At 41.7% G+C, this 26,179-nt stretch overlaps 1 protein-coding gene across 2 annotated transcripts in view; it reads right to left on the bottom strand.

Moving 5' to 3' along the window:
• Positions 1-15,086, bottom strand: part of LOC121873533 (ABC transporter G family member 14-like) — a 52,277-nt gene extending 37,191 nt beyond the window's left edge. The window contains exons 1-2 of one of the 2 annotated variants that reach the window (XM_042377148.1): positions 14,982-15,086; positions 13,484-14,223 (exon numbers count right to left, since the gene is read on the bottom strand). In XM_042377148.1, coding sequence (XP_042233082.1) covers positions 13,484-13,707 — 224 coding nt within the window. In that variant the 5' untranslated portion in view covers positions 13,708-14,223; positions 14,982-15,086. The remainder of the gene's footprint in view (positions 1-13,483; positions 14,224-14,981) is intronic. The other variant, XM_042377149.1, reaches the window with a different exon arrangement.
• Between the last annotated feature and the right edge of the window lie 11,093 nt (positions 15,087-26,179).

Genomic DNA, 26,179 nt, shown 5'->3' with positions numbered 1-26,179 from the left:
TTTAACCCGTCGTGTATGGTAGCTTAAAACCATCGTCCTCAAGGGTTTAATTCCCAGGTTACATTTACTTATGTTTAAGTTGTTTTTTATCTCACTGTAAATTAACGTTACCTGGGGAGGCAGGTTAGGTTAGGTTATGCTAGGTTAGGTTATGTTATGTTATGCTAGGTTATGTTATGTTATGTTATGCTAGGTTAGGTTATGTTATGCTAGGTTAGGTTATGTTATGTTATGCTAGGTTAGGTTATGTTATGTTATGCTAGGTTAGGTTATGTTATGCTAGGTTAGGTTATGTTATGTTATGCTAGGTTAGGTTATGTTATGTTATGCTAGGTTAGTTATGTTATGCTAGGTTATGTTATGCTAGGTTAGGTTGTGTTATGTTATGCTAGGTTAGGTTATGTTATGTTATGCTAGGTTAGGTTATGTTATGTTATGCTAGGTTAGGTTAGGTTATGTTATGCTAGGTTAGGTTAGGTTAGGTTATGTTATGCTAGGTTAGGTTGTGTTATGTTATGCTAGGTTAGGTTATGTTATGTTATGCTAGGTTAGGTTATGTTATGTTATGCTAGGTTAGGTTAGGTTATGTTATGCTAGGTTAGGTTATGTTATGCTAGGTTAGGTTATGTTATGTTATGCTAGGTTAGGTTATGTTATGTTATGCTAGGTTAGGTTAGGTTATGTTATGCTAGGTTAGGTTAGGTTATGTTATGCTAGGTTAGGTTATGTTATGCTAGGTTAGGTTATGTTATGTTATGCTAGGTTAGGATGCTTAATTTTGTGGTGAAATAAACTAGGGTGGGTAATTTTCACGGGATCCGGGAAATGCAGAAAACACTCAGACATCTTATATTCTTGGGAAATATGTGACAGGTATATTTGTGAACACGAAAAGAGAATAAACAAGACATAAGAGTAACTGAGAATTAGCCATTTGCTGCGTTAAGGAACATAAGACTTACTAAGGGAAAAAATCCACTAACCACGAATATCAAACAAATGACCCCTGACCTCTGACCTTTCGTAATGACGTCACCAAAACCAACTGTGAGATAGCTATTGACTCAGTGAACATATGACACTCCCTGGGCAAGACACTCCCTGGGCAAGACACTCCCTGGGCAAGACACTCCCTGGGCAAGACACTCCCTGGGCAAGACGCTCCCAGGAGAAAACGTTCCCAGGGCAAGACGCTTCCAGGGCAGGAAACTCCCAGGGCAAGCCGCTCCCAGGGCAAGAAACTCCCAGGTCAGCTACAGACGGATATAAGCAAAGTAGGTTTCAGGTACATTGTTCTCTTGATATCGGGGTTAACGTATTACCTTTTACGACGTTGTCAACAGGCGGGGATAACTGTGTATGATCTATACACACACACCCTATATATATATATATATATATATATATATATATATATATATATATATATATATATATATATATATATATATATATATATATATATATATATCTTGATAAAATCACACTTCCATATACATACACACACACACACCTTACATACATATACATGCACACTCAAGCCTCACTTCCGTACACACACACACACACACACAATCTCCTGAGAATATGATGAAATATGATGGACAGTGTATCAGTCGGTGACCCTCGCTACCACCACCAGCTGAACCCCCTCACGTGATGCTCTACCTCTCTCTACCTCAGTCTGTCTCATTTGACTCTAAATCTCTCAAAAGTTCTCTCCTTTCACACCTATCTCTCTCTACTGTCTCTATATGTCTAAACTTGATTCCTTGGATTTTCTTTCTTTAAACTCTTTCTAACTCAATAAAATTTAATCTCTCTAAGCACTATTTCTAAATTCTATCTCCCTATCTCTCTAGTTTCTTGCTCTTAGTCTCACGGTCCCTAAATTCTTCTCTCTCCCTTGGCATTAATTCCCTCCCTAAAATTCTCTTCATCCCCTAAAATTCCCGAACGTAAAATACTGAATATCAAGTGTTTTAGGGAACGTATTTTAAGGGGATTTTTTTTATAAGGAATTAGCTTATGAAATTAAGGTTTAAAGAGCCTTATTTTAGGGAATTTTCATGACTTACACATTAAGACTCCTTCCTCTTAAGGTGTAATTCAGGAAAATTCCCTAAAGTAAGGCTCATTAAACCTTAATTTCGTAAACCATAATTAATAAAAATAATGCCCTTAAAATGTAGTTCCTAAAACATTCAATATTTAAAGATTATTTTCTTAAAAATTTAGGTAATTTAAATCCTTAAACTGAAGCTCCGTAAACTTCAGTATGTAAATTTTCCCTTCTTAGACACTTCATCGTGTAAACTTTCCCCCTTTAAAAATTTCAGGCCGTACAGTATACTCTTCCTCCTTAATTAAACTTCAGTACGTATATAAACTTCAGTTCGTAGACCCTGGAAAGTTTAATTATTCACCTTAATTAAGTTTAGGAACTTTGATTCCCCCAAACTATTGAACTTAAGGTCTAATAAACTCTGTAAACTCATAAAACTTTCAGTACATTGGGTTCTTGTTTAAGCTAAGACAAAAAGAAGCCTTATTAAGTATACACGTAGTCGCTTTTATATCAAGGTTTAACAAAATTCTAAATTCTCAAAATCCAAGTCGCCAAATCATGGCTTTAATATTGTAATAAATTCCTGTATTTTACTTGTTAATAACAGTACAAAATATTTATATTACATAACAGACGGCCAGAGCCTTGATGGGCTATGTCAGGGTTCATTAATGGACGTTTCTAAATTTGGAACGTGTGTGTGTGTGTGTGTGTGTGTGTGTGTGTAGATAAAACATTTATAGCAATGTTATTTTCAGGGCCACTCACTCTGGCGGTGCTAGATACAGCCAATCGTTGGGGCGGGTATGTGGGCATTGTGATGTCTAAGGAAACATTCTGTCAGGGTGGAAGTGCTGTTGTGTCTCAGTTTTGTACAGGTCGTTGTTTGGATCCATTTAGTTCTATCAGAAATAATAACATCCAGTTTGTTGGCTGACCACCTTAGTTTGCTCAGTGGAGATGATGAGACTAAGGTTTTCACAGGCTGCGTGTCAATGGTTCACGCCGAGTTTTAGTTTGTACGACACTGTCTTCTACTGTGCTGGGGCTGTCTGGGAATGACTTTAACAATGCATTAATGAGTACACTGAATAAACTTGGACTGAGTATGCCCCACCTCAGGGTGCCAAGTTTCATATCTTTGACTACACTTTTTTAACCGTGAAACAGTGCAGCAACCTTTTTGTTGGTGAGATATATTGCCACTATCTTGTGTAACAGACGACCTCCTATGTCCATCTTGGCTAGTTCACACAATATGAGTTGCCCATTAGCAAAATAAATGCTGCCTTTAGGTCAAGAAATGTGGTGTATCTGTGTATTTCATCCCGATGCACAGTTAGGAATGTAATATTGCAGTTATAAACATCTGTCATTAGCCATTTAGGTTAGGTAACAAAGAACAACCAATAGCCGAACGGCTAGTAAGCTGATAACTGTGAAATGATAAATAAATAAATACAAATATAATAATAAATATAGGAATCTGCTGAGAGCCGTCCACTCGAGGGTTTAACACAGGCAGCTAGGCTGTGATATGAGACGAATGGCATCAGACTGTCCCGACATTGGTTTTGGCACAACAATGTTATTCTATGACCTGTGGCATGACTCATATTGTACAGTGTCAATAATGGCTTATTAGGCACACTTTCTAGGAGTCTAATGACATTGTAGGTGACTCCGTTCTCACCAAGGGCGGTGGATCTACCCCTGACGAGGGCGGAGTCAAGCTCCCACTCAGTATATTGAACATCATCACACTCATCGTGCTGTTTGTCCAGCATAAAGATAATGAGATTATTCTCTCTCGTGATAGATATCTTCTCCATAAGTTCTTGACTTCTGGTTGGTAACATATTACAGCTAGAGTCCACTTTATTATCAGCTAATTCACTTTTCACAGCAGATCTGGATGGTAGACGTCCCTAATATGATTCTCTTAATGTCTTTCCGGAATTCGCTCAAGCAAGTATGCTAATTCAGGCTAACTCCATATTTTCCCAAGCATTTTGTCGAAGTTTATTCATGCGTTCCCGGATGACAACAAAGGAGGTAAGTTAACCAAGCTTCCTCCCTTTTCTAAAGATAATATTGTTATTAGTGAAAGCTTACGTAGTGTCTGCGAGATCGTCTTTTAAATTTTTAGACATTATCAGGCTTGTAGTCTCTGTATATGAAGTCTAAGAAGAGAAACTGCTCTTCTTGCTTCACTGTGAATTTTCGTCTGTTGAGTTTACCACGGGGGAGCGATGTGTGCTGGGTGAGATTGGTTTGCGATCAATGACGACAACAAAGGTGTAATAGTGTGTGTGTGTTGGTTCACTATTGTTAATATTTTCAACATCATATTATGTTTCTGATAGTGATGGTGTGTTAATGATGGTGTGTTAGTGATGGTGTGTTGGTGATGGTGTGTTAGTGATGGTGTGTTGGTGATGGTGTGTTGGTGATGGTGTGTTGGTGATGGTAGTGATGGTGTGTTAGTGATGGTGTGTTAGTGATGGTGTGTTGGTGATGGTGTGTTGGTGATGGTGTGTTGGTGATGGTGGGTTAGTGATGGTGTGATGGTGTGTTAATGATGGTGTGTTATGATGGTGTGTTGGTGATGGTGTGTTAGTGATGGTGTGTTGGTGATGGTGTGTTGGTGATGGTGTGTGGTGGTGATGGTGTGTTAGTGATGGTGTGTTAGTGATGGTGTGTTAGTGATGGTAGTGATGGTGTGTTAATGATGGTGTGTTGGTGATGGTGTGTTAGTGATGGTGTGTTAGTGATGGTGTGTTGGTGATGGTGTGTTGGTGATGGTGTGTTAGTGGTGGTAGTGATGGTGTGTTATGGTGGTGTGTTATGGTGTGTTAGTGATGGTGTGTGTAGTGATGGTAGTGATGGTGTGTTAATGATGGTGTGTTGGTGATGGTGCGTTAGGTGATGGTGTGTTGGTGATGGTGTGTATGATGGTGTGTTAGTGATGGTAGTGATGGTGTTAGTGGTGGTGTGTTGATGGTGTGTTGGTGATGGTGTGTTAGTGATGGTAGTGATGGTGTGTTAATGATGGTGTGTTGATGGTGATGATGGTGTGATGGTGTGTTGGTGATGGTGTGTTGGTGATGGTGTGTTGGTGATGGTGTGTTAGTGATGGTGTGTTAGTGATGGTGTGTTGGTGATGGTGTGTTGGTGATGGTGTGTTAGTGATGGTGTGTTGGTGATGGTGTGTTGGTGATGGTGTGTTAGTGATGGTGTGTTGGTGATGGTGTGTTAGTGATGGTGTGTTAGTGATGGTGTGTTAGTGATGGTGTGTTAGTGATGGTGTGTTAGTGATGGTGTGTTAGTGATGGTGATGGTGTGTTAATGATGTGTGTTGGTGATGGTGTGTTAGTGATGGTGTGTTAGTGATGTGTGTTAGTGATGGTGTGTTAGTGGTGTGTTATGATGGTGTGTGTTGGTGATGGTGTGTTAGTGATGGTGTGATGGTGTGTTAATGGTAGTGATGGTGTGGTGATGGTGTGTTAGTGATGGTGTGTTAATGATGGTGTGTTAGTGATGGTGTGTTAGTGATGGTGTGTTAGTGATGGTGTGTTGGTGATGGTGTGTTAATGATGGTGTGTTGGTGATGGTGTGTTAGTGATGGTGTAATGATGGTGTGTTAGTGATGGTAGTGATGATGTGTTGGTGGTGGTGGTGTGTTGGTGATGGTGTGTTGGTAATGGTGTGTTAGTGATGGTGTTAGTTGGTGTGTTGGTGGTGGTGTGTTAGGATGGTGTGTTGGTGATGGTGTGTTGGTGATGGTGTGTTAGTGATGGTGTGTTAGTGATGGTGTGTTAGTGATGGTGTGTTAGTGATGGTGTGTTGGTGATGGTGTATTAATGATGGTGTGTTAGTGATGGTGTGTTAGTGATGGTGTGTTGGTGATGGTGTGTTAGTGATGGGGGTGACCTGAGAGAACAAAGCTGGTCAACACTGTGAACACAATACATAGTTAGGCAGACTAGAGGCTTGCTTATCAGAAGGTGTGAAACATTCCTGCACACACACACACAAGGTCAATGTTCTTGGGTATGTATTTTTGTTTGTTATTATCACTGGCCATTATTGACATCGTTTGGAGACGAGCTTAAGGCACTCTTAGACGTCTGTTTCACGGTCAAATATCTCACTATACGATAAATATTTACCCTACGATTCCTTCCATAGTCGCTATTTCTGACACAAAAACTGCCACAATTACTAAATCTGACACAAAAATAGCCACATTCGCCAAATCTGTCATAAAAACTGCCATATTCCTTAATCCGACAGAAAAATTGCCATGACCCTTAAATATGACACAGAAACAGCCATATTCGCCAAATCTGTCACAAAACTGCCATATTCGTCATATGTGACATAAAAACTGCCATATTCGCCAAATCTGACACAAAAAATAGCCACATTCGCCAAATTTGACACAAAAATAGCCATATTCCCTTAGCTGACACAAAACTGCCATATCCCCTAAATCTGACACAGACCCTTCGCTGACACAAAACTGCCATATCCCCTAAATCTGACACAGACACCCATGGCGCGCCTTATCAGCGAAGGTCTCCCTAGTCACTGGTTGATAAGGCAGAGGAGATAAGGAGTCAGTGAGCCAGAATAGTGAGTAGTGTCAGTGGAGTTCCTCATCCTGTCTCAATGTTGCCTGCCTGGCCAAGTTCAAGTTCACGACACACTCACACACACACACACACACACACACACACAAACACGCACACTCACAAACACACACACAGAAAGAAATAACATAATGGTTTCCTTGTGTTGTTGTTTTTATTTATTTCCGTGAGTGTGTGTGTGTGTGTGTGTGTGTGTGTGTTCCGTTAAATAGGGATAATATTTTTGTTTTCATGACTACAACTCAATGAAAATTAATTTATATATGGTAAAAAAAATTCTATTTCATTAAGACGTCGTTTAAGATTTAAGATATGTAAATTACGCCTAAAGTAGGTCAGGCTAGTTATGAAACTCTTCATTATCGTGTAAGACCAGAGGATTTTATCAGGTAATGAGAGGATGGTAAGTATGCTGAAAAGATTGTGATAGTGTTCCCATCTCTCCCTCCCCATCCCTCCTTCCCTCTTCCCATCTCTCCTTCCCTCCTCCCTCCCTTCCCATCTCTCCTGCCCTCCTCCCTCCCCTTCCTATTTCCTTTCCTCCTCCCTCCCCTCCCATCTCTCCTTTCCTCCTCCCTATCCTCCCATCTCCCCTGTCCTCCTCCCTCCCCTCCCATCTCTCCTTTCCTCCTCCCTATCCTCCCATCTCTCCTGCCCTCCTCCCTCCCCTTCCTATTTCCTTTCCTCCTCCCTCCCGTCCCTATTTCCTTTCCTCCTCCCTCCCCTCCCTCCTCTCTTTACGAATGACTAATAAGAAAAGTGGTGACGCATGGCATTAAATGAGATATTCTAAAATGGATTAGGGCGTGGTTACTGGACAGGAAACAGCGAGTGAGCATTAACGGCACTAAATCCGATTGGAGCAACGTCACTAGTGGAGTACCCCAAGGCTCAGTACTTGGACCATTATTATTTATTATATACATAAACGACGTAGAAATCGGCGTAGACAGCAACATAAGTAAATTTCATGATCAAACTAAAAAAAGGACGTGTAATTAAATCAGATTTCAGATTTGCCCCCGAGGGGGCTAGTTTATTGGGCACCCCCTTACATCCTGTGCAAGGTGAAGCGCAGAAGCGTTTACAGCGCCCAACAGGGTAGTATGAAAAGTTCATACTTGCCTTTTGTAATTAAATCTAAAAATTTTTTTCGAATAGTCTGAAAAAATGGCAGATGAAATTCAATGTGGACAAATGTAAAGTACTCAGTATAGGAGATGTAAACAGGGAAACCAGTTACCAGATGAACAACGATGTTATTGAGAAATCCAACTGCGAGAAAGATTTAGGAGCAATGATAAGTAGGAATAAAAAGCCAAGTAAACAATGTGTTTTTGCTCGAAACAAGGCTAATAAAGTACTTGGGTTCATACAAAGGAGTGTTAGTTACAAAACTAGCGAGGTCATCCTAAGACTATATTTTGCGCTTGTGAGACCTGACTTGGATTACGCAGTTCAGTTCTGGTCACCGTATTACAGAATGGATATAGAATCCTTGGAAAGAATTCTGAGGAGAGTGACAAGGCTAATCCCGGGCATTAGGAACCTTGAATACAGAGACAAGTTAAGGCATCTTAATTTGCACTCCGTCAAGAGACGTAGAGTGAGGGGCGATATGATAGAGGTTTATAAATGGAAGTCAGGGCTGATCAAAGGGGACATTACAAAGGTACTCAAACTATCCAGCCAGGAGGGAACTCCTAACAATGGTTTTAAATAAGACAAATTTAGATTTAGGCGCGAAATAGGTAAACATTGGTTTGGAAATAGAGAAGTGGACGAGTAGAACAAGTTACCAAATATCATCATTAACTCGAATACGCTGGATAGCTTCAAACATAGGTTGGATGGATATATGTGCAATAGGGGTTGAATGTAAATGGGACTGCCCAGTATGATCCAATAGTGCCGCTGCAGTTTCCTCCTTTCTTATGTTCTTATTTTCTTATTACACAGGAGTCACCCCACGTCAGCACCTCCCCCCTCATCTGACCTACCTACCTGCTCAACCTTGCTCAACGTGACTCACCGACTGGCAGACTACCCTCGTTCTAAACTGAATTAAACTGCGTATATTAGATTTCTTTTAATGCTATTTATTGAGTTTCTGTATATATATTGCTTGAGGAATATCTTACCCAATGTGACGGTGTACTCGCGCAAGACACACCTGGTGATTTGGGCTGTGAAGTGTTGTGAATATTTGCTTAGAATTTACGTTAAATCTGATCCAATGTTTTGTGTTTGGCGTCGGATGCGGCCCCAGTGATGAAAGGAAGGGAGAGAGGGAGGGAGGGGTAGATGGAGGGAGGGAGGGATGGAGAGAAAGAGAGAGGGAGGGGTGGACGGAGGGAGGGAGGGGTGGATAGAGGGAAAGAGGGATGGAGAGAAAGAGAGACGGAGGCAGTCATCGCTAATATCTTTATACCCCTGAGAGAAAAAAATCAACTGTGTCGTCTGGTGAACCACGACTTGACTACCAAGGCCGTGAAAATCTTACATATCTGTCACACTCTCATGGATGGAATCTTGACTTTCTCTAAACTTTCATTGTTGCAACTTAACGAAAACCTGAATAAATAATACTGTGCTTAAGAAAAAACTTTCAAGATTACCACAGAAGGATTACAAACTATTTCCTTTTGTCATTCCTTCTCCGTTAGTTTGTTTTGCATTCCCCCCAAAAATCTGTTTATTCCTAAGACAGTAGAGGTACAGTACGTTAGCCTCACGTTATGACATGTGTGTTAGCGCCTGATGGATGAAATATTGTCTTAACTGATAGCCTGACGCCCTACATGTTACAGTGCACTAATCCTGTAGTCAATGACCTCCCATGTTAACGATGTACTCAGGGGTCAATGACCTCCCATGTTAACGATGTATCTCGAGGTCAATGACCTCCAATGTTAACGATGTACCCCGGGGTCAATGACCTCCCATGTTAACGATGTACCCCGAGGTCAATGACCTCCAATGTTAACGATGTACCCGGGGTCAATGACCTCCCATGTTATACAGGTATATCTCCAGAGGTCAATGACCTCCCATGTTATATACCTCCAGAGGTCAATGACCTCCAATGTTAACGATGTATCTCGAGGTCAATGACCTCCAATGTTAACGATGAACCCCGGGGTCAATGACCTCCCATGTTAACGATGTACCCCGGGGTCAATGACCTCCAATGTTAACGATGTACTCCGGGGTCAATGACCTCCCATGTTAACAATGTATCTCGAGGTCAATGACCTCCAATGTTAACGATGTACCCCGGGGTCAATGACCTCCCATGTTAACGATGTATCTCGAGGTCAATGACCTCCAATGTTAACGATGTACCCCGGGGTCAATGACCTCCCATGTTATACAGGTATATCTCCAGAGGTCAATGACCTCCATGTTATATATCTCCAGAGGTCAATGACCTCCATGTTATATATCTCCAGAGGTCAATGACCTCCATGTTATATATCTCCAGAGGTCAATGACCTCCATGTTATATATCTCCAGAGGTCAATGACCTCCCATGTTATATACCTCCAGAGGTCAATGACCTCCATGTTATATATCTCCAGAGGTCAATGACCTCCCATGTTATATACCTCCAGAGGTCAATGACCTCCATGCTATACACGGCTAGGGGTCAGTGACCGCCATTGTGTTATATCTGTGTCTAAGTTGCCTCGTCTTTCAGACATATTTTACACTATGATTGTCAAGCTGTTATCACCTACAAGATAATTTAACTCGGCTAACATGTGAGAGATATTAGTTACCGTGTTTAGGTGATCTTATTAACACTTGGAGTATTAATGATTTTTATTATTATTATTATTATTATTATTATTATTATTATTAAAGTAGTTTACGAGGAATACAAGAACTAGTGAGAGTAAAAATTATTTAATCAGTATATTTAAAATATATTATAAGGTATAAGATATTTTAAACCGAAGGAAATAAAATTATTAAAACAACTTTTTACCTCGTTCAAAAACACTGATCAGACACAACTAGAAACGCGATGCGGATGTTGAATGAATTGAAATGAGGGCTTGCACACACACACACACACACACACACACACACACACACACACACACACACACACGGTCTCTCGCTTAACCTTAAACTGTGGTGTAACAACATTGAATACCCCTGAATCACCGTCCGTCTCCCTGAAGTGTGACATAAGAGTCTGTAAGTCCTTAACGCACACAACTATTGCTCGGTGTGGTCATTTGTAATCCCTTGTGTGTACAGTATGTGTGTGTGTGTGTGTGTGTGTGTGTGTGTGTGTGTGTGTGAGTGTGTGTGTGTGTGTGTGTGTGTGTGTGTGTGTGTGTGTGTGTGTGTGTGTGTGTACAATATATGTGTGGTGTGTGTGTGCGTGTGTGAGTGTGAGTGTACAGCATGTGTGTGTATGTGCGTGTGTCCGCGTGCATCGCTCACTTCAACAAACCATGGAGGGGGATCAGGATGTACCCATTTGGCATAAACAAACCTCACTGACATCTACCAAGGTCAAGGTTTAAACAATACAGGTCACCGCCCATCAAGGTCACACTCCATTACCTACGTTGCGGGAATGTGGTCAAAATTATTCCCTATAAGAGCTAATAAAGAAGGAGAGTCAAGAGCTACATAAAATTATACTCACTTTATATCTCAAAAGTGGGGCCATCAAGTTACCATTTGCTCTCTGTTATTCACTGTTAAGCTCAGAACGGTTTCACAAGGTCACTGACCCCTCAAGGACATTATATATCTTATCTTGGTGGACTTTTTCTGCCGAGTTATATAAGAAGGGAATTTAATACAATGGATATATCCTGGTTACTGTCCACTGTGAGAGAGACAGACAGACGCTGCCTCTCTCTCTCTCATGTATGTCCTCAGTTACAGTCATGGTTTCTCTAACACACACACACACACACACACACACACACACACACACACACACACGATAAAAGCTGCTTCGATATATTTTAAAAGTTTTAATACAAACGTGAACGTAAATTAATTATAAAATGCAGCAAGTTTCATTTTGTTAAATTCTGTAAAGAATATCGCCAATAATTTATTTCTTTCCTGGAAAAATATAGATATAAACTGGTGACCAGAAGATTAGCCCCGGGTTATTTTACCTGATGACTAAACACCTTAACGTTACCTCATCGGGTTAGGTTAGGTTAGGTTAGGTTAGCGTAAGGATGGTTAGGTTAGGTTAGGTTAGGTTAGGTTACTGTAAGGATGGTTAAATTTAAGTTGGGTGTTTAATCTTCAGGTGATCCAAACCAACTTGAAAACACGGAATAAAAACTCAAGTTCCGGAGAGGACAGGAGGTAGAACAACGTTGTTCCGAGATGAGGACTGGTTGGTGGCCCTTAGAAAATAAGGAAGTGACTAAGGGGTCTCAGGAAATAAGAGGCAAGACGGTCTAGGGGAAATAAGGTAGTGAAGGGAGATGGTAGGATCATACACGAGAAGACATCAGGTGAGACGGCATAAGGTGGAAGTAAAGCATCGTAAGTCAATGTGTCCTGAGTTGAGTCAGTGGAATAGGTTGGCCGCTTTATGGAACCTAACCTAACGCCCTCTGAAGGAGTAGACAGAAGATAAATTGCCAATGCTGAAGCAACTCTCTACCAGCATCATCTATTTACTCTGAGAGACTGTACTCCTAGTGTGGGACTTGTATGAAGATAAACCTTCTCGGTTGTTGCCTTATCGAGGTGACATGCTGCTCTCCATAATGGTCGCAAAGTGGATAAGACTATTATAATTTTAAACACCAGGATGTTTTAAATTTTTACAATATATGTCAGCTTGAAAAGGATGGATGATATTCTTCTAAAAATAAAATCACAGTCCCTCTAACGCCTTTTTTTGGTCTGGACACCTGTAAAAATTTTGCTCTGGTTCACACCGGGCGACTTAATTTACTTGAGGGAAAACCTTTTGCAATCAAATGACTAATATATCCGGCCTGATAAGAAAAGGGCCCAGCCTGATAGTGAATATTTGTCATTATCATGCCGGATACCCTATCCGGTGCACAACTAGTTATGAGGACCCAGATGAGGAAAATAAGAAAAAAAAAATTCTTGGAAAGCAGAGATTGACGTTATCGAGTAGGAAAGTAAGGGAAGGTCATAGGATTATGTGTAAGTAACGCTTGATAAGACACAGAGAAGTTTGTCACGTCGCAAATGTTAGTTAGAAGACCATGGAAAGTGCCTTGTGTATTTATGACTCCCAGTTTTTTGTGTCGTCCACGAAGGAGATGCCAGCCAAGGTAAGTTGAGCGATAAGTTACAAGAAAACCGACACATCTTCCCAATTAGCAAATTAATTAATGTGCTGTTTACAGGTAATGTGGATTTATTTCATGTAGTCAGCTGTACAAAGTATTATTCTAAAATGTTTTCTGTGAACTCTGACAAGCAGCTGAGATAGTGAAGACGCCAAGTTTATAATTCACTGACGGTCTCCTAAACTCTCTTTCCTAAACAGGTTTTGCTGTGGTGACGAAGCCGTTTCCACCACAGGAACATTCCACGAAGTGATCTTACAAACTACACGAGAAAAGAGATCTATTGATCAAATGGAACCCAGTTCCAGAGTCTCAAAACTGAGGCCTATTGAAACTGTGGTCCATTTCACTCATCACCGATTAAGCGAGAGGTTTCTCTTATCAACAGCACAGTACTGAAGTGTTTTGAAACTTGTTACAGAAAGACAATAACTTACGGTGCAATGTCCGGGAGGTCGGTGATGGTCTGCTTCAGAGGCTCTCCCTCAGCCGGGTCCATCTGTATCTGCAGATGTGGGTGGTGCTTCTGCAGGTGTTGAGGCGCTTTTGTCCTCTTAGTCTTCTCCGACGCCGCCTTCAGGATCTTCTTACCCTTTAGCGTGAGAAGGTCGATGTCCACGGTAACTGGAGCGTACCGCCGAGTGGACCAGATGGAGTCCATCTTGGCACAAGAGGTGGGCACCCTCTCGCAGGTGGCCCACCACACCTGCTCTCACTTGTGCGAGGATTCACTACGTTACCAGGTCATTATGAAACTTTATACACTAATATCCTGGTACTGGTGAAGGAGAACTACGGGTAATTCTCGTATGTGAAGATTGACTTAAGCATTCCCAACACACTTCTTTCTGTCGCACTTTAAATATAAGAAGCTGCTACATCGTTTCTTTCTTTGTTCTCATAATATTCTTAGATTGTAAATTGCTGTGACCAGCGGGGGTACAGGAGGGGCTGGGGGGGTGATGATCAGGTGATACAACAGGCAGGATCAGCTGGCGTGTCACCTTACACAGACCCGTCACCGACACTCAACACTGTCACTTTATCACACATTCAGCGTAAGTGCATTTATCTTCTAGACGCTCACACAACTCAAGTGAAGCATCTCTGAAGTTATACCACCGTTAAGTTCATTAATCTGTCATTTTCATTCCAAGAAAAAAAGGGGCTTAGTGAACTGAAATTGTACAAATAAATAAATAAATAAATAAAACATGAATGGAAGACCCTGCAGGTATACCAGAAAGGGTACGACTGAGGGCTAAGGTTGACTTAGTATGGAGGTACTCGAGGGGCCATTGACCCCGGGCCTCTACACCCAACACTTCACTCTAAACTGACGCTACAGACTCAACACGCAAAATACACTTCTTCTATATTACATTACTATTATATACTGATGTTACTGTAAGTACTTTTTTTCATTCACTTTTATTTATGATTATTGCCGTTGTTTTGTTTCTTAGGAGTTTCTGGTCCAGCCACAGTAAGACTTGCCCTGTTAACTACATATTGATTCATACTATTTTTGTAACAGCAGAAGGTGGTGGAGGAGGAGGGGAGACGAGGGACGTGAGTAGGCCAGTGACTAGCGGTTCCTGCATCGCCACCAGCCGTTGTTCTCCTCGTTGGTATGTACCATAGTGTGACGGTGGGCGGCACAAGAGAGGCCTAGGTGTGCACTGTCCAAATTAGCGCCTCTTAACTCGCCTCCTGTCTCCATCCTCCTCACCCTTCTGCCACAAGTCACAGTAACAACTTCCGCAACGCCCACGACACTCAACACTAATGTAAATAATAAGACGCTCGTAGAAAATTTCCACCATCAGTGTTGCACACCTGACTTTTTGCTCGTCCAGTAGCCTGAGCTGAGAGACACCAGTGAACGAGCTGTTGAGAGGGAGGTTCTCATAAATACACATGCACTAAGATTACCTGAGACAATCGAGTGAGTTTCGTGAGAGCGAAAAAACGAGAGCTCTGAGAAGGCACATGAAGGCACGATCGCGGCTCAGCACTTACTGACTGGCAGCTGGTACGTAGCCCCCGCGCCGACCAGTCCAACCACGTGTGTATATGAGGCAGGCACCGCCTACCAGGCTACCACACAGCATAAGCCCCGCCCATTTAGTCTCCCTTACCTCCCGCACACAACCCCCCCCACTTTGCTCCTTCCTCCCCCCTTCTCCGGAACCTCTACACCCCCCCAATAACACTTTCCTCCTAGACGGTGGGATATGAGGTGGAAATGACTCAAACTGCGACCGGACGGCCAGGGTAGTGGGAGAGGTTCCAGTCGTCCCTCCTCCCGCTATGACCTGGCCAGGATCCCCGTAGATGGCCCCAGTTGGTGACCCAACTGGACGAATATGGGGCCAGGGTGTAAGGAAGGAAGTCTGCTTAACCAGATAGGATGCCGCTGGACACTTGAACCTGCAGACAAGGAGTATGTGGAGGTAGGTGGGGGGTTGAGCTGAAGTGTCAAGTAGGAGAAGGGGGATTTATGAGGTCAGGGATTACTTAACTACTGTTTAAAAGCTTCAGCATTATTACAGGTATGAGTTCATGGTACAAACACACACACACACACACACACACACACACACACACACACACACACACGCACACACACACACACACACACACACACACACACACACACACACACACACACACACACACACACATTTTTGCCAATCTCAGTAGAAATAATATTTTTATCTGAGGAAAAAAAAAATCCACAAAAACAGAAAAGCCAAAAAGACAGACATCATAGACTCATGAACCAGGGTGGGAAAATGATCGCAGAAAGAACAGGATATGACACCATTAAAAGCTACTGAATCTTACTTATTATTATCGTTTCCAACACCACTGTCGTCACCTTCCTTGTGCATTCATTCCTCAAAATTTCCACCAATTAGTGCACGTAACTGATCCCTATAAGCTGGGTATTGTTGAGGTGTCTTTTAAGCGAGTGTATTGAGTTGTATACTTGTGTTTACATCGTATATAAGGCACAGTGTTGAATGGTTCACCAACACCTGGATAGCTTGAATATTCTCCCCCATCTTATGCTACCTGAAGGTTAACCACACTAACGCTATACCTGGGGGACTTTAAGTTAAGTTAAGTTACGTTAGGTTAGTATTAGGTTAGGTTAGGTTAGTATTAGGTTAGGTTAGGTTGGGTTAGTATTAGGGTGGTTAATCCCCAGAAGAAATAAGCCGGGGGGGAGCGAATCTAAAGGTGACCAGCTGGATCATTACACTCAACAATTTTGTTACTTAGGTTTGTTCAACAGTGAAGTGAGTTTACACTACAAGTTTTTATATCACGTGAATAAATGTTAATCAAACCTGTTAATATAATTTTAATCAAGTTAAAATGTAAATTAGTTATATTAATAGAAGTAATAAAATTATTCAGTTTACTTCTGTTGTTATAGAGAGAATATAGATAAATTGACTCTCAGTTGACTAAATGTATCAGTAAATGCAAGGTGAGTTTTGGTTACGACAGACAGCAGAGTACAGACAGCAGAGTACATACAGCAGAGTACATACAGCAGAGTACACACAGCAGAGTACATACAGCAGAGTACACACACCGAGGATAACAACTCACTTGGTGATTGACGTAGCTGACCGACACAAACTCACATTAGAGTAACGCCACCAATCACAGCAGAGTTTTATCACAAAAGAGAATTTCATTGGCTGTGTAACTCTACCCATAACATCATATTAAGTTGCTCTCGTCTCAATAGCCAATCAGAATATTTCTTGACTATAAAGGTATTTCAGTCGTTACAGAATCTGATGTAGGCAATATACCCCCCTGTAAGACCTATGCCACAAGCCCCTTCCTCTGTTCCTAGCATGAAATTGAACATTCACGTAATTAATAACCTATAAAATCATCTATGAGTCGAAGAACAAATTTTCCGTAGTGTGAATCGTATGTTGTGAGATAACTGTTATAATTCCTATTAGCGTATTGAGTGTAAGAGGGGTTATTAGTACCTAAGACTCAGCACATATCGACGTATATCTGAAACTTACTCAAACATTATTGGAACCAGGCTGTGAGAGTGGACTCGAGTGAGGTGCCAAATTATCCTTGAGCCTTTGACCTTTTTTTTTAAATCAATGGCCCATCAGCCACTCTCTCCCACCCATCATCTAAGTCTAAGAAGGCCAGCATGAACTTCTGGTGGCCACTGTAATGCTTCTGTGCCTCGTATTACACAGGATGTAATGGGGTGCACAATAAACTAGTCTCAGTGCTGCGTGAGGAAAATAGAATCTTTTAACCTTGAATAATCTCAGTTATCAACATTGAGCTCTTCCCGTTCTCTCGATACTCTAAACTCCACTCATACACAGAGACAGACAGACAGAGACAGACAGATACATACACATACACGGGGGGGTTAATTAGACTTAGACGACACTAGACCGTCCAACTCACTCACACGACTCAGCCACCATGAGTATATGACCGTTCGGGGAAAAGCTTTTGAGGTGAGTTATTACATTCCAAAACAGCTGGCAATCTGTGGCGGGTTCTGCTGAGACACATACACAGACGGGGTTCTGCTGAGACACATACACAGACGGGGTTCTGGTGAGGGGTTCTGCTAGGACAAGACACAGACGGGTTCTGTGAGACACATACACAGACGGGTCCTGGTGAGACACATACACAGACGGGGTTCTGGGTGAGACACATACACAGACGGGGTTCTGGGTGAGACACATACACAGACGGGGTTCTGCTGAGACACACACACACAGACGGGTTCTGGGGAGACATACACAGACGGGGTTCTGCTGAGACACATACACAGACGGGCCTGTGAGACACATACACAGACGGGGTTCCCCGTGAGACACATGCACAGATGGGTCAGACACGCCAGACGGGCTTAGAGACACATACATGGTGCGGGCCCCAAGACATACACAGCGGGGCTCCTGGTGAGACACATACACAGACGGGGGCTTCTGCCAGAGACACATACACAGACGGGGCAGTTCTGCTGAGACACATACACAGACGGGGTTTTGTGAGACACAAGCACAGACGGGGTTCCCCAGGAGACACATGCACAGACGGGGTTCTAGACATGCAGACACACACACACAGACGGGGTTCTAGTGAGACACATACACAGACGGGGTTCTGGGTGGAGAAACACACACAGACGGGGTTCTGGTGAGACACATACACAGACGGGGTTCTTGTGAGAAACACACAGAGGGCCCTGGTGAGACACATACACAGACGGGGCCCTAGTGAGACACATACACAGACGGGGTTCTAGTGAGACACATACACAGACGGGGTTCTGTGAGACATACACAGACGGGGTTCTGCTGAGACACATACACAGACGGGGTTCTGGAGACACATACACAGACGGGGTTCTGGTGACACATACACAGACGGGGTTCTGGTGAGACACATACACAGACGGGGTTCTGGTGAGACACATACACAGACGGGGTTCTAGTGAGACACATACACAGACGGGGTTCTGGTGAGATACATACATAGAGACACATACACAGACGGGGTTCTGGTGAGACACATATACAGGCGGGGTTCTAGTGAGACACATACACAGACGGGGTTCTGGTGAGACACATACACAGACGGGGTTCTGGTGAGACACATACACAGACGGGGTTCTAGTGAGACACATACACAGCTGGGGTTCTGGTGAGACACATACACAGACGGGGTTCTGGTGAGACACATATACAGGCGGCTAGTTTATTGTGCACTCCATACTCATCCTGTGAGCGTAGCCCAAAAGGATCACAGAGTAGAGGCCACAGTCCCCAGTGGTGAGGATATTATGGCACTGAATATTACAGATCATTTGAAATACATTCTTTGTTTAGTTCTGTACACAGAGGGTGACTTATTCTCAACTGTGTGAGTACAGGAGTGTGAGGCAGTATGTCTGGCTACACAATTTGTCATTCACATTTGCATGAGAGATATTCAAGCACACTGTGGTTCTATACATGGGAACTGATATAGCTATTAAGTGCAAAAAAGTGGATACAATCTTAATATGTGGGCTATCTTGCCATTAGAGATACAGTGTTGTGCCATTTACCATACAGTGTACTTGGACCTGTTCCTAAGAGGTTCTATCGTCACTCAGTCAAGGACGTAGAGTTGGAGTGTGTGGCCATATGTCTGGCCACATTTTACATTTAGTTTTGTTCACATCTGCTTGAGGGATATACTGCCAGACGTACAGTTTACGCCACTTATAAGCCACACAGACTGGCGGCCGCGAAATTCATAATCAACAACTTCGCTGGGTGTATCCCTCCCTCACCCCCTCCTACGCAGAAACACACAAACCTCCTTGATTGTGTTCGGTGTCGTAGTGTCTGGGTGCAAGGTTATCGCGGTGGCTATCCAAACACCTTCAGTACGACAACTTGTCTCTGAACACCTTTCGTGAATTAAATTTAAGGTGAATGACCTTCTTTGGTTTGTCTGTAGTCTGTGTAAAATATTAAACCATGTAATTATACCAGACAGATGTGTGGAGTCTGTTGGTAGCTTTGGTTTAGTCGTGGTTTCTGCGCTGTTCTTCCTGAGGCAACTCACACGTCTTTGAAAATGTTGACTTTCGGAATGAGAAAATAAACTAAAATGTGTTCTATCCTTATTTGTTATACTTAATAAAAAAATTCTTATTTCCTTTTGTTTCTCGTTTGTTTGTCTATATTTCAATAACAAATAAAGCTGGATTAACAATATAAACAATTCTGGATACATTTTGTCACTCACCAGTTGACTGCCACCACTTTGACACATCGATGACGTGAGTATTTCCAGGGTTCAGGAACAGCTTTACGATACACCAGACTCAATTATCCAAAAACGAGTTATTATACGAACTAAAATATTGTCATATAATCTTGTGTAATACATTGTCTTATATTTGAAATTAGAACAGATAAATACAAAGGTCTCTAAAGTTACTTGTGTGGTGAAACGAATGAGTAAAATGCGACAAACTCAGTCCGTTATAGCACTGGAACGAGGTCTGGCCGGTTCGCTTAAGTCTTGAATCTGCCTCGTTTCGCTGTTTCGGATTTTTGAGAATGTCAACAGAAGCTTCTAACAAGACAAGATCTACTCTGTGTTGGCTCGGCCTTAGTGCCGGTAAGGACGTGCACCAAGGCTTATAGACAACAAATAGCGAGTGAAGAAACTGAAATTGAAAGGTTATGCAAAGTTCGTCAAGTGTTCGTCAGTGTTGTAAAGTGTTTGAAAGTGTTACAGAGTGTTTATAAGTATCCGTAAAGTAGTTATACGTGACTCAAAGTGGTCTTCAGTTTTCTAAAAGTGCTTTTATGTGCCATAAAGTTCTCATAAGTATTGCGAAGTGATCACATGTATCAGAACGTGTTCATAAGTAACGTATAGTGTTTATAAGTGTTGTAAAGTATTTGTGTATGAGTCATGAAAACTCAAGTGCCACAAAGTAATCGTGGGCGCCAAAACACCCATACATGTTATAAGAGTGGTATAAAGTGTCTTAAGTGGCATAAGGTGTTAGAGTACCATAAAGTGTCACATTATGCCACAGTGATTCATACAATATCCCCTAAAAATACACAATGCTTTTAAGTGTCAGTAGGTTTGATAAAGTGCAATTAAGTCTAATAAGTGTCGTATAATGTGGTAAGATGTGTTGCACAGTGAAAAAGTGCTTTGAAGTTTCAGAGGTGTCATGAAGTGTCCAAAGGTGTCAGTGATATGAAGCGGAATAAAAAGCCATATAGTTTCGTAGTGTCATAAAGGAGGTAAAGTGTCGAATAGTTATAAAGTGTCATACGGTGTCAAAAAGTGTCGTAAGGTGCTGTGTAGTCTCTCAAAGTGTCGTAGTGCCATTGATGTAGTAAAGTGTCAGTAAAGTGTCAGTAATGCCATAAAATCTCGCAAAGTGTCATAAGGTGTCATTGATGGTAAGTGTTGCAAAGTGTCTTCAAGGTACATAGTGAATCAAGGAGTACAGGGAGGTGTCGTCAAGTGCCATAAAATGTCATAAAGGTGTCAAGACGGTGGTAGATGGTGACTGTGTACGGCACCAGGACTTCTGCTACCACCAGCACAAGGTAACTGCTAATACTACTGTTTGGCATAAACTAATGCTTAATATCATTGGTTCTGTTTTACTTGTTCCGGTAAGTTAAGTGTGAATAATCATATACAAAGGTGTGTGTGTGTGGGAGGTGGGGATTGATGGCAGGTAATCTCAACTCGATTTTTTTCCTTCTCTTTTTCCAGGTAAGTAAGTGAAAACAGATCTTCGAGGGACATTAACGCACCTTCATCTCTCAGGTACGTCCAAGTTATCATATTCATTGATTATCGTTTTATTCATCAGCTAAGTCTGGAGTCCTTTGCATCCCACAACAGTTTTAAAGTAACATTACGCCTTTCCCCTCCATCTTTGAGGACGTCGGTGTCCCTCACCTTATCAATGAGTCAACGTGATGCCCCCACTCGTTCACTCGGACGTCGGACCCACTCCTTATCCTTTCACCGTCTTTGTGGTCGCCTGTGGTTCCGTCGCTGTCTATATGAAAGTCTTCCCCCCTCCCCCCCCACCGTCTTCCGTCAGAGCCTCACCTCTTCCATTCAAGTGGGTATAGTTTCAGAGGCATTGGTATCTCTCTCGGAAAGTTCTCGCTACACTGAGATAAAATGACCCTCACCATGCTGTCATGTTTCATTATCCTACTTTACAGGATTTTAGCTAATCGGCTTCGTGTTTTGGCGGCGTCCTGTCATCTCCATCAGCTATTGATTCGTCAAAAAGGTCCCAGCCCTAATTGGTAACAACCTATCGTAACCATTGCCATTGAAGCTTTGTAAGAACGGGTCCCAATGGATCCCAATTTTAATGGGCTTTATTCATAATGCTGAAGACTGTAATGCTTCAGAGGCGATTAGAATCAAGATTTTTTGGGCAGAGAATCATTTGATCTTGAAATTTTCAGTATTGACCCTGTCACAGCTCAGCATCAGAGACCGCAATGCCTCAGGAACGTCCTCACATCTCGGGAGCATAAGACCACCTCCTCGGGTGCCACGTTTTCCTAAGCCTGAATCAAACATAAATTTTTCTAAGTTTTATGAAGATAGAAAGTCATTCGTTTTACTGTACTGGGAGCGCCGTACCTTATTGACTGACGGGGATATATAGCAATGATGCTGTCCGTCCGTCCGTCCGTGATAGATTTCGTTCCCACTCGGCAACTCTCTACAGACGCGATGGATTAATCTCAGTATTAGTGTGAGAGCGTAAGTTATGGCAGTACTGGATGTGTTGTTAGTTCAGGGGTGAGCGTTGACTTTACTCCTTGGCTGACCACCGATTCATTACCTAGTGTGTGTGTTTCTGGAGGTGGGGTGGGGGAGGGATGCTGAATATATGTATACGATGGTTAATATATGTATACTAATAACCTCTCAGATAAACGTTTGAAACATGAATACTCGACTCATGAGTTTCCAATTAAATACTTAATACATAAGTATACTAAACCTTCCCTACATAAGTGCTTAATGCATGTGTACTATACTTGGGAATTCGCAATATTTATTTTTATTACAGTATATGTTCAATGTATTCGTAAATACTGTGGTGAACCAAGTATCCAAGGGGGGTTACTTATTAATTGAATTATTATTACATGTGTTGGGTTTTTATAATTTATTTGTTTATCTTTAGTTAATCTTACTTAACCCAATCAGGAGGTTATATCCTCTTAATTATCAATCAATGGTTGATATGCTGCCACCGCCCCTAACTCACCAGCTATGTTAGTGAGTCTGGGGGAAATAATTAGTTTGTATAGTCACTGTGCATAAAGTCATTCGGTATTATTTTATTATTTTCTCAAGTAGTGTAAAGTTATCACAGGATTATGTAAATATCAAATTACACTATTTACATTTATTAACAAAATAAACTACATTTATATTAAAGGAGATAGCTAGTTATTGTGAAAGGCTTCACTATTAAATACACTTAATAAGCTTACCTTCTTGGTCAATCCACTTAGAAACTTCGAAGAGTTAATTCGCCAGAGTCCACAAGTCTCACAACCCAGGGAGTGTGGCACGACCTCTCTCTATGAAGTCTGATCGCACACTCTTACTAAGCGTAAGGTTACAGTACATATATATATATCTGAGGGCATTGGCCACTCCTGTGAATAGAAATAAAAACAGGAAAACAGTCACATGACTTGTACACATTGACAACACGATACGTATATGATGGCATTGCACGTAGGTTAGGTTAGGTTTTTTCCGTGCCTGGATTCAGTCAACCTCCCCCACCCCCTGGGGAGTATTGCTGAGTCTGTAGTTACAGTCACCCGCCGCTCGGCTGACTATCTCGCCTGGCCAACAGCTGGCCATAGCCCTGGGCCACCTGGCCAGACTAGCTCGAAGGACTGGACTTATCAGTGCCAGTGATGGAAATCTGTACGCTGCACTTTGACATCTGAAACCAATTACAGGCGAGCCACCTCCAACACAACAACATACCAGTCGACGCCTCTGTCGGTCAACAACTTATTTGTTATTGTACGCACTACTCCCACACCCGTATAGCCCATTGGATTGGTCAAGGGGAAGAGAAAGCCACGTAGTCTGAGTGAATGTTAAGTGTTCGATGATGAATGGAAGTAAACTAGATCAGGAATGTTGTTTACAGACATAAATGCTCTGCTTCGTAAAATCAAGATAAGTGTTCCTGACAGGCGAAGGGTGAGTACTGTCATTGGAGTACTCACGAAAAATTTCTTAATTTTTAAACGTGTTTTAAAGAAAGTAAGACAAAGTGAACTGAGAGCTAAGACACTCCTGCAGTTAAAACACCAAAATACATTACAGCAACTGATACAGTTATTCAGTATAAATAGAATCATCAATAACTCCATTCAGTCAGTCAGTAGGTAAAGGCCATGTCAGTAGTATTGACTTCTTAGTTTGTATCAGTCGAGGGACGCCATGAGTGACAGGATCAGTGAGACACCAACCTGTGGGGACGAGAGACTGTCAAGGTATAGCAACAATTACAAACACCTGAATGGAAAGTTAAGGTAATTAGCTGATCTATGAGGGCGGAACAGCCTAAATGCTCTTTAGGTTTTGATGTTAATGTTTTGTTATCAATATACAGACTGCCTCCCACAGCTGCCAAACGGACACTGGTACACAAATGACGTTAGTAAGTTTGGGTGTCTGGTAAGATTTATTCTAAGCCTCGATTGGGATTTTGATGTAAAGGAACTTGATTTTGAAACAGTAAAATTAAATGAAGGTTTAGGAGTTTTCGTTGGAACTTAAATTTCTCCTAAAGTTCTACGTATATTAAGTGTTTATAAACTTTATGGGGAGACCATTAATAAAACAGTAAGTTCTCCATATTTTTAAGTTTAATATCAAGAATAAAAATAAACTTGTATTGATGACGTATTTAAAGTGAAAACTACGAGTACTTTCACAGTAACAGGAGATAAGAATTTGGTACAATGAGCCGCCAGTGTTTACTCTCTGCATATTTGTCTAAAATCGCCTTCTGGAGACACAATAATATAATAAATGTTTTGGTTAGGTTAGGTTAGGCTAGGTTAGGTTAGGTTAGGTTAGGTTAGGTTAGGTTAGGTTAGGTTAGGTTAGAAGGGGGAAGAGAGACTTGGATATACTGTACATTATGTTGTCAAGCCGCCAGCCAACCAGTTGTCAGACTTGAATGATGTCACAGAAGAATTAAAAAAAGTGAAGAGTTGAATGTTCAGGTCCGTACAAACCACTCCTGCAAAACACACCTGAGTCACCCAGGGAATAAACTACAGGTACAGCTTGTAAATAACACCAACTATCATTTCACACTCCACAAGTTAATTAAAATCAGTAAAAACATGATTGGCTTATCGAACGATTACGAAAATGGTGTTGTTTACATATCCACGATAAGACCCGGGATTAATATGAGTCGGTCAAGGTAAACCCTGAGGTGCAAGCCCATGACAACACACACACACACACACTCACACACACACACACACACACACACACACACACTCACACTGCTTGTTTAATCTTTAATATAGGATAACAGAGGTAGCCAAGAACTGTGCTATGTTGTACGTGAATGAAATAAACATTCATTTCTCACACGTGAAAAAAAACATCTACTTTGGTAAAATAAAGGTGGTTATTAGGCTGAGTAAACACGGCTCACTGTTTACTGTCAGTTAAAAACAAGTTAAAAAAGCCGATTCCCTTGTAGACGATGAATAGTTGTGTTGCCTTGGTAAATACTGAAGGATATAAGGCTAATATTCTGGACTTTGGTTTCTCAGTGAAGAATCTCTCTCTCTCTCTCTCTCTCTCTCTCTCTCTCTCTCTCTCTCTCTCTCGCTTTTCTACTATGCCTGTCCGTTTTTCCAATATTTTCTATCTCTGCCTGTCTATATGTCTCTCTGTCTATATCTTTCTGTCTGTTTTTCCGCCTGTCTTTCTGTATTTTTCTGCTTGTTTGTCTGTGTTTGTCTGTCTATCTCTGATTATTTTTCTATCTGTCTGTCTGTCTGTCACACAGGCCTAATATATCTAAAAGCCACAAAAAATCGTCATATTGCCTTACAATTTTTTTTAACCATTAAATAGCAGAGTTTGTTGTGATGACATGACACACTAGAGTTTGTTGTGATGACATGACACACTAAGAGTTTGTTGTGATGACATGACACACTAGAGTTTGTTGTGATGACATGACACATGACACACGAGTGAACCGTTGGATCAATGAACTTTGGGGGTAATAAACCTTCCGATCAATAAACCTTTGGATCAGTGAACCTTCGAACTAGTGAACTCTCGGATCAATACCTTCCGATCAATAAACCTTTGGATCAGTGAACCTTCGAACTAGTGAACTCTCGGATCAATAAACCTTCCGATCAATAAACCTTTGGATCAGTGAACCTTCGAACCAGTGAGCTCTCGAATCAATAAACCTTCCGATCAATAAACCTTTGGATCAGTGAACCTTCGAACCAATGAACTCT

The sequence above is a fragment of the Homarus americanus genome, unplaced genomic scaffold (genome assembly GCF_018991925.1).
Source record: "Homarus americanus isolate GMGI-L3 unplaced genomic scaffold, GMGI_Hamer_2.0 scaffold30858, whole genome shotgun sequence".
Classification (NCBI taxonomy): domain Eukaryota; kingdom Metazoa; phylum Arthropoda; class Malacostraca; order Decapoda; family Nephropidae; genus Homarus; species Homarus americanus.
The sequence above is the reverse complement of the archived record's forward strand: the minus strand, read 5'-3'. Positions and strand labels throughout refer to the sequence as shown.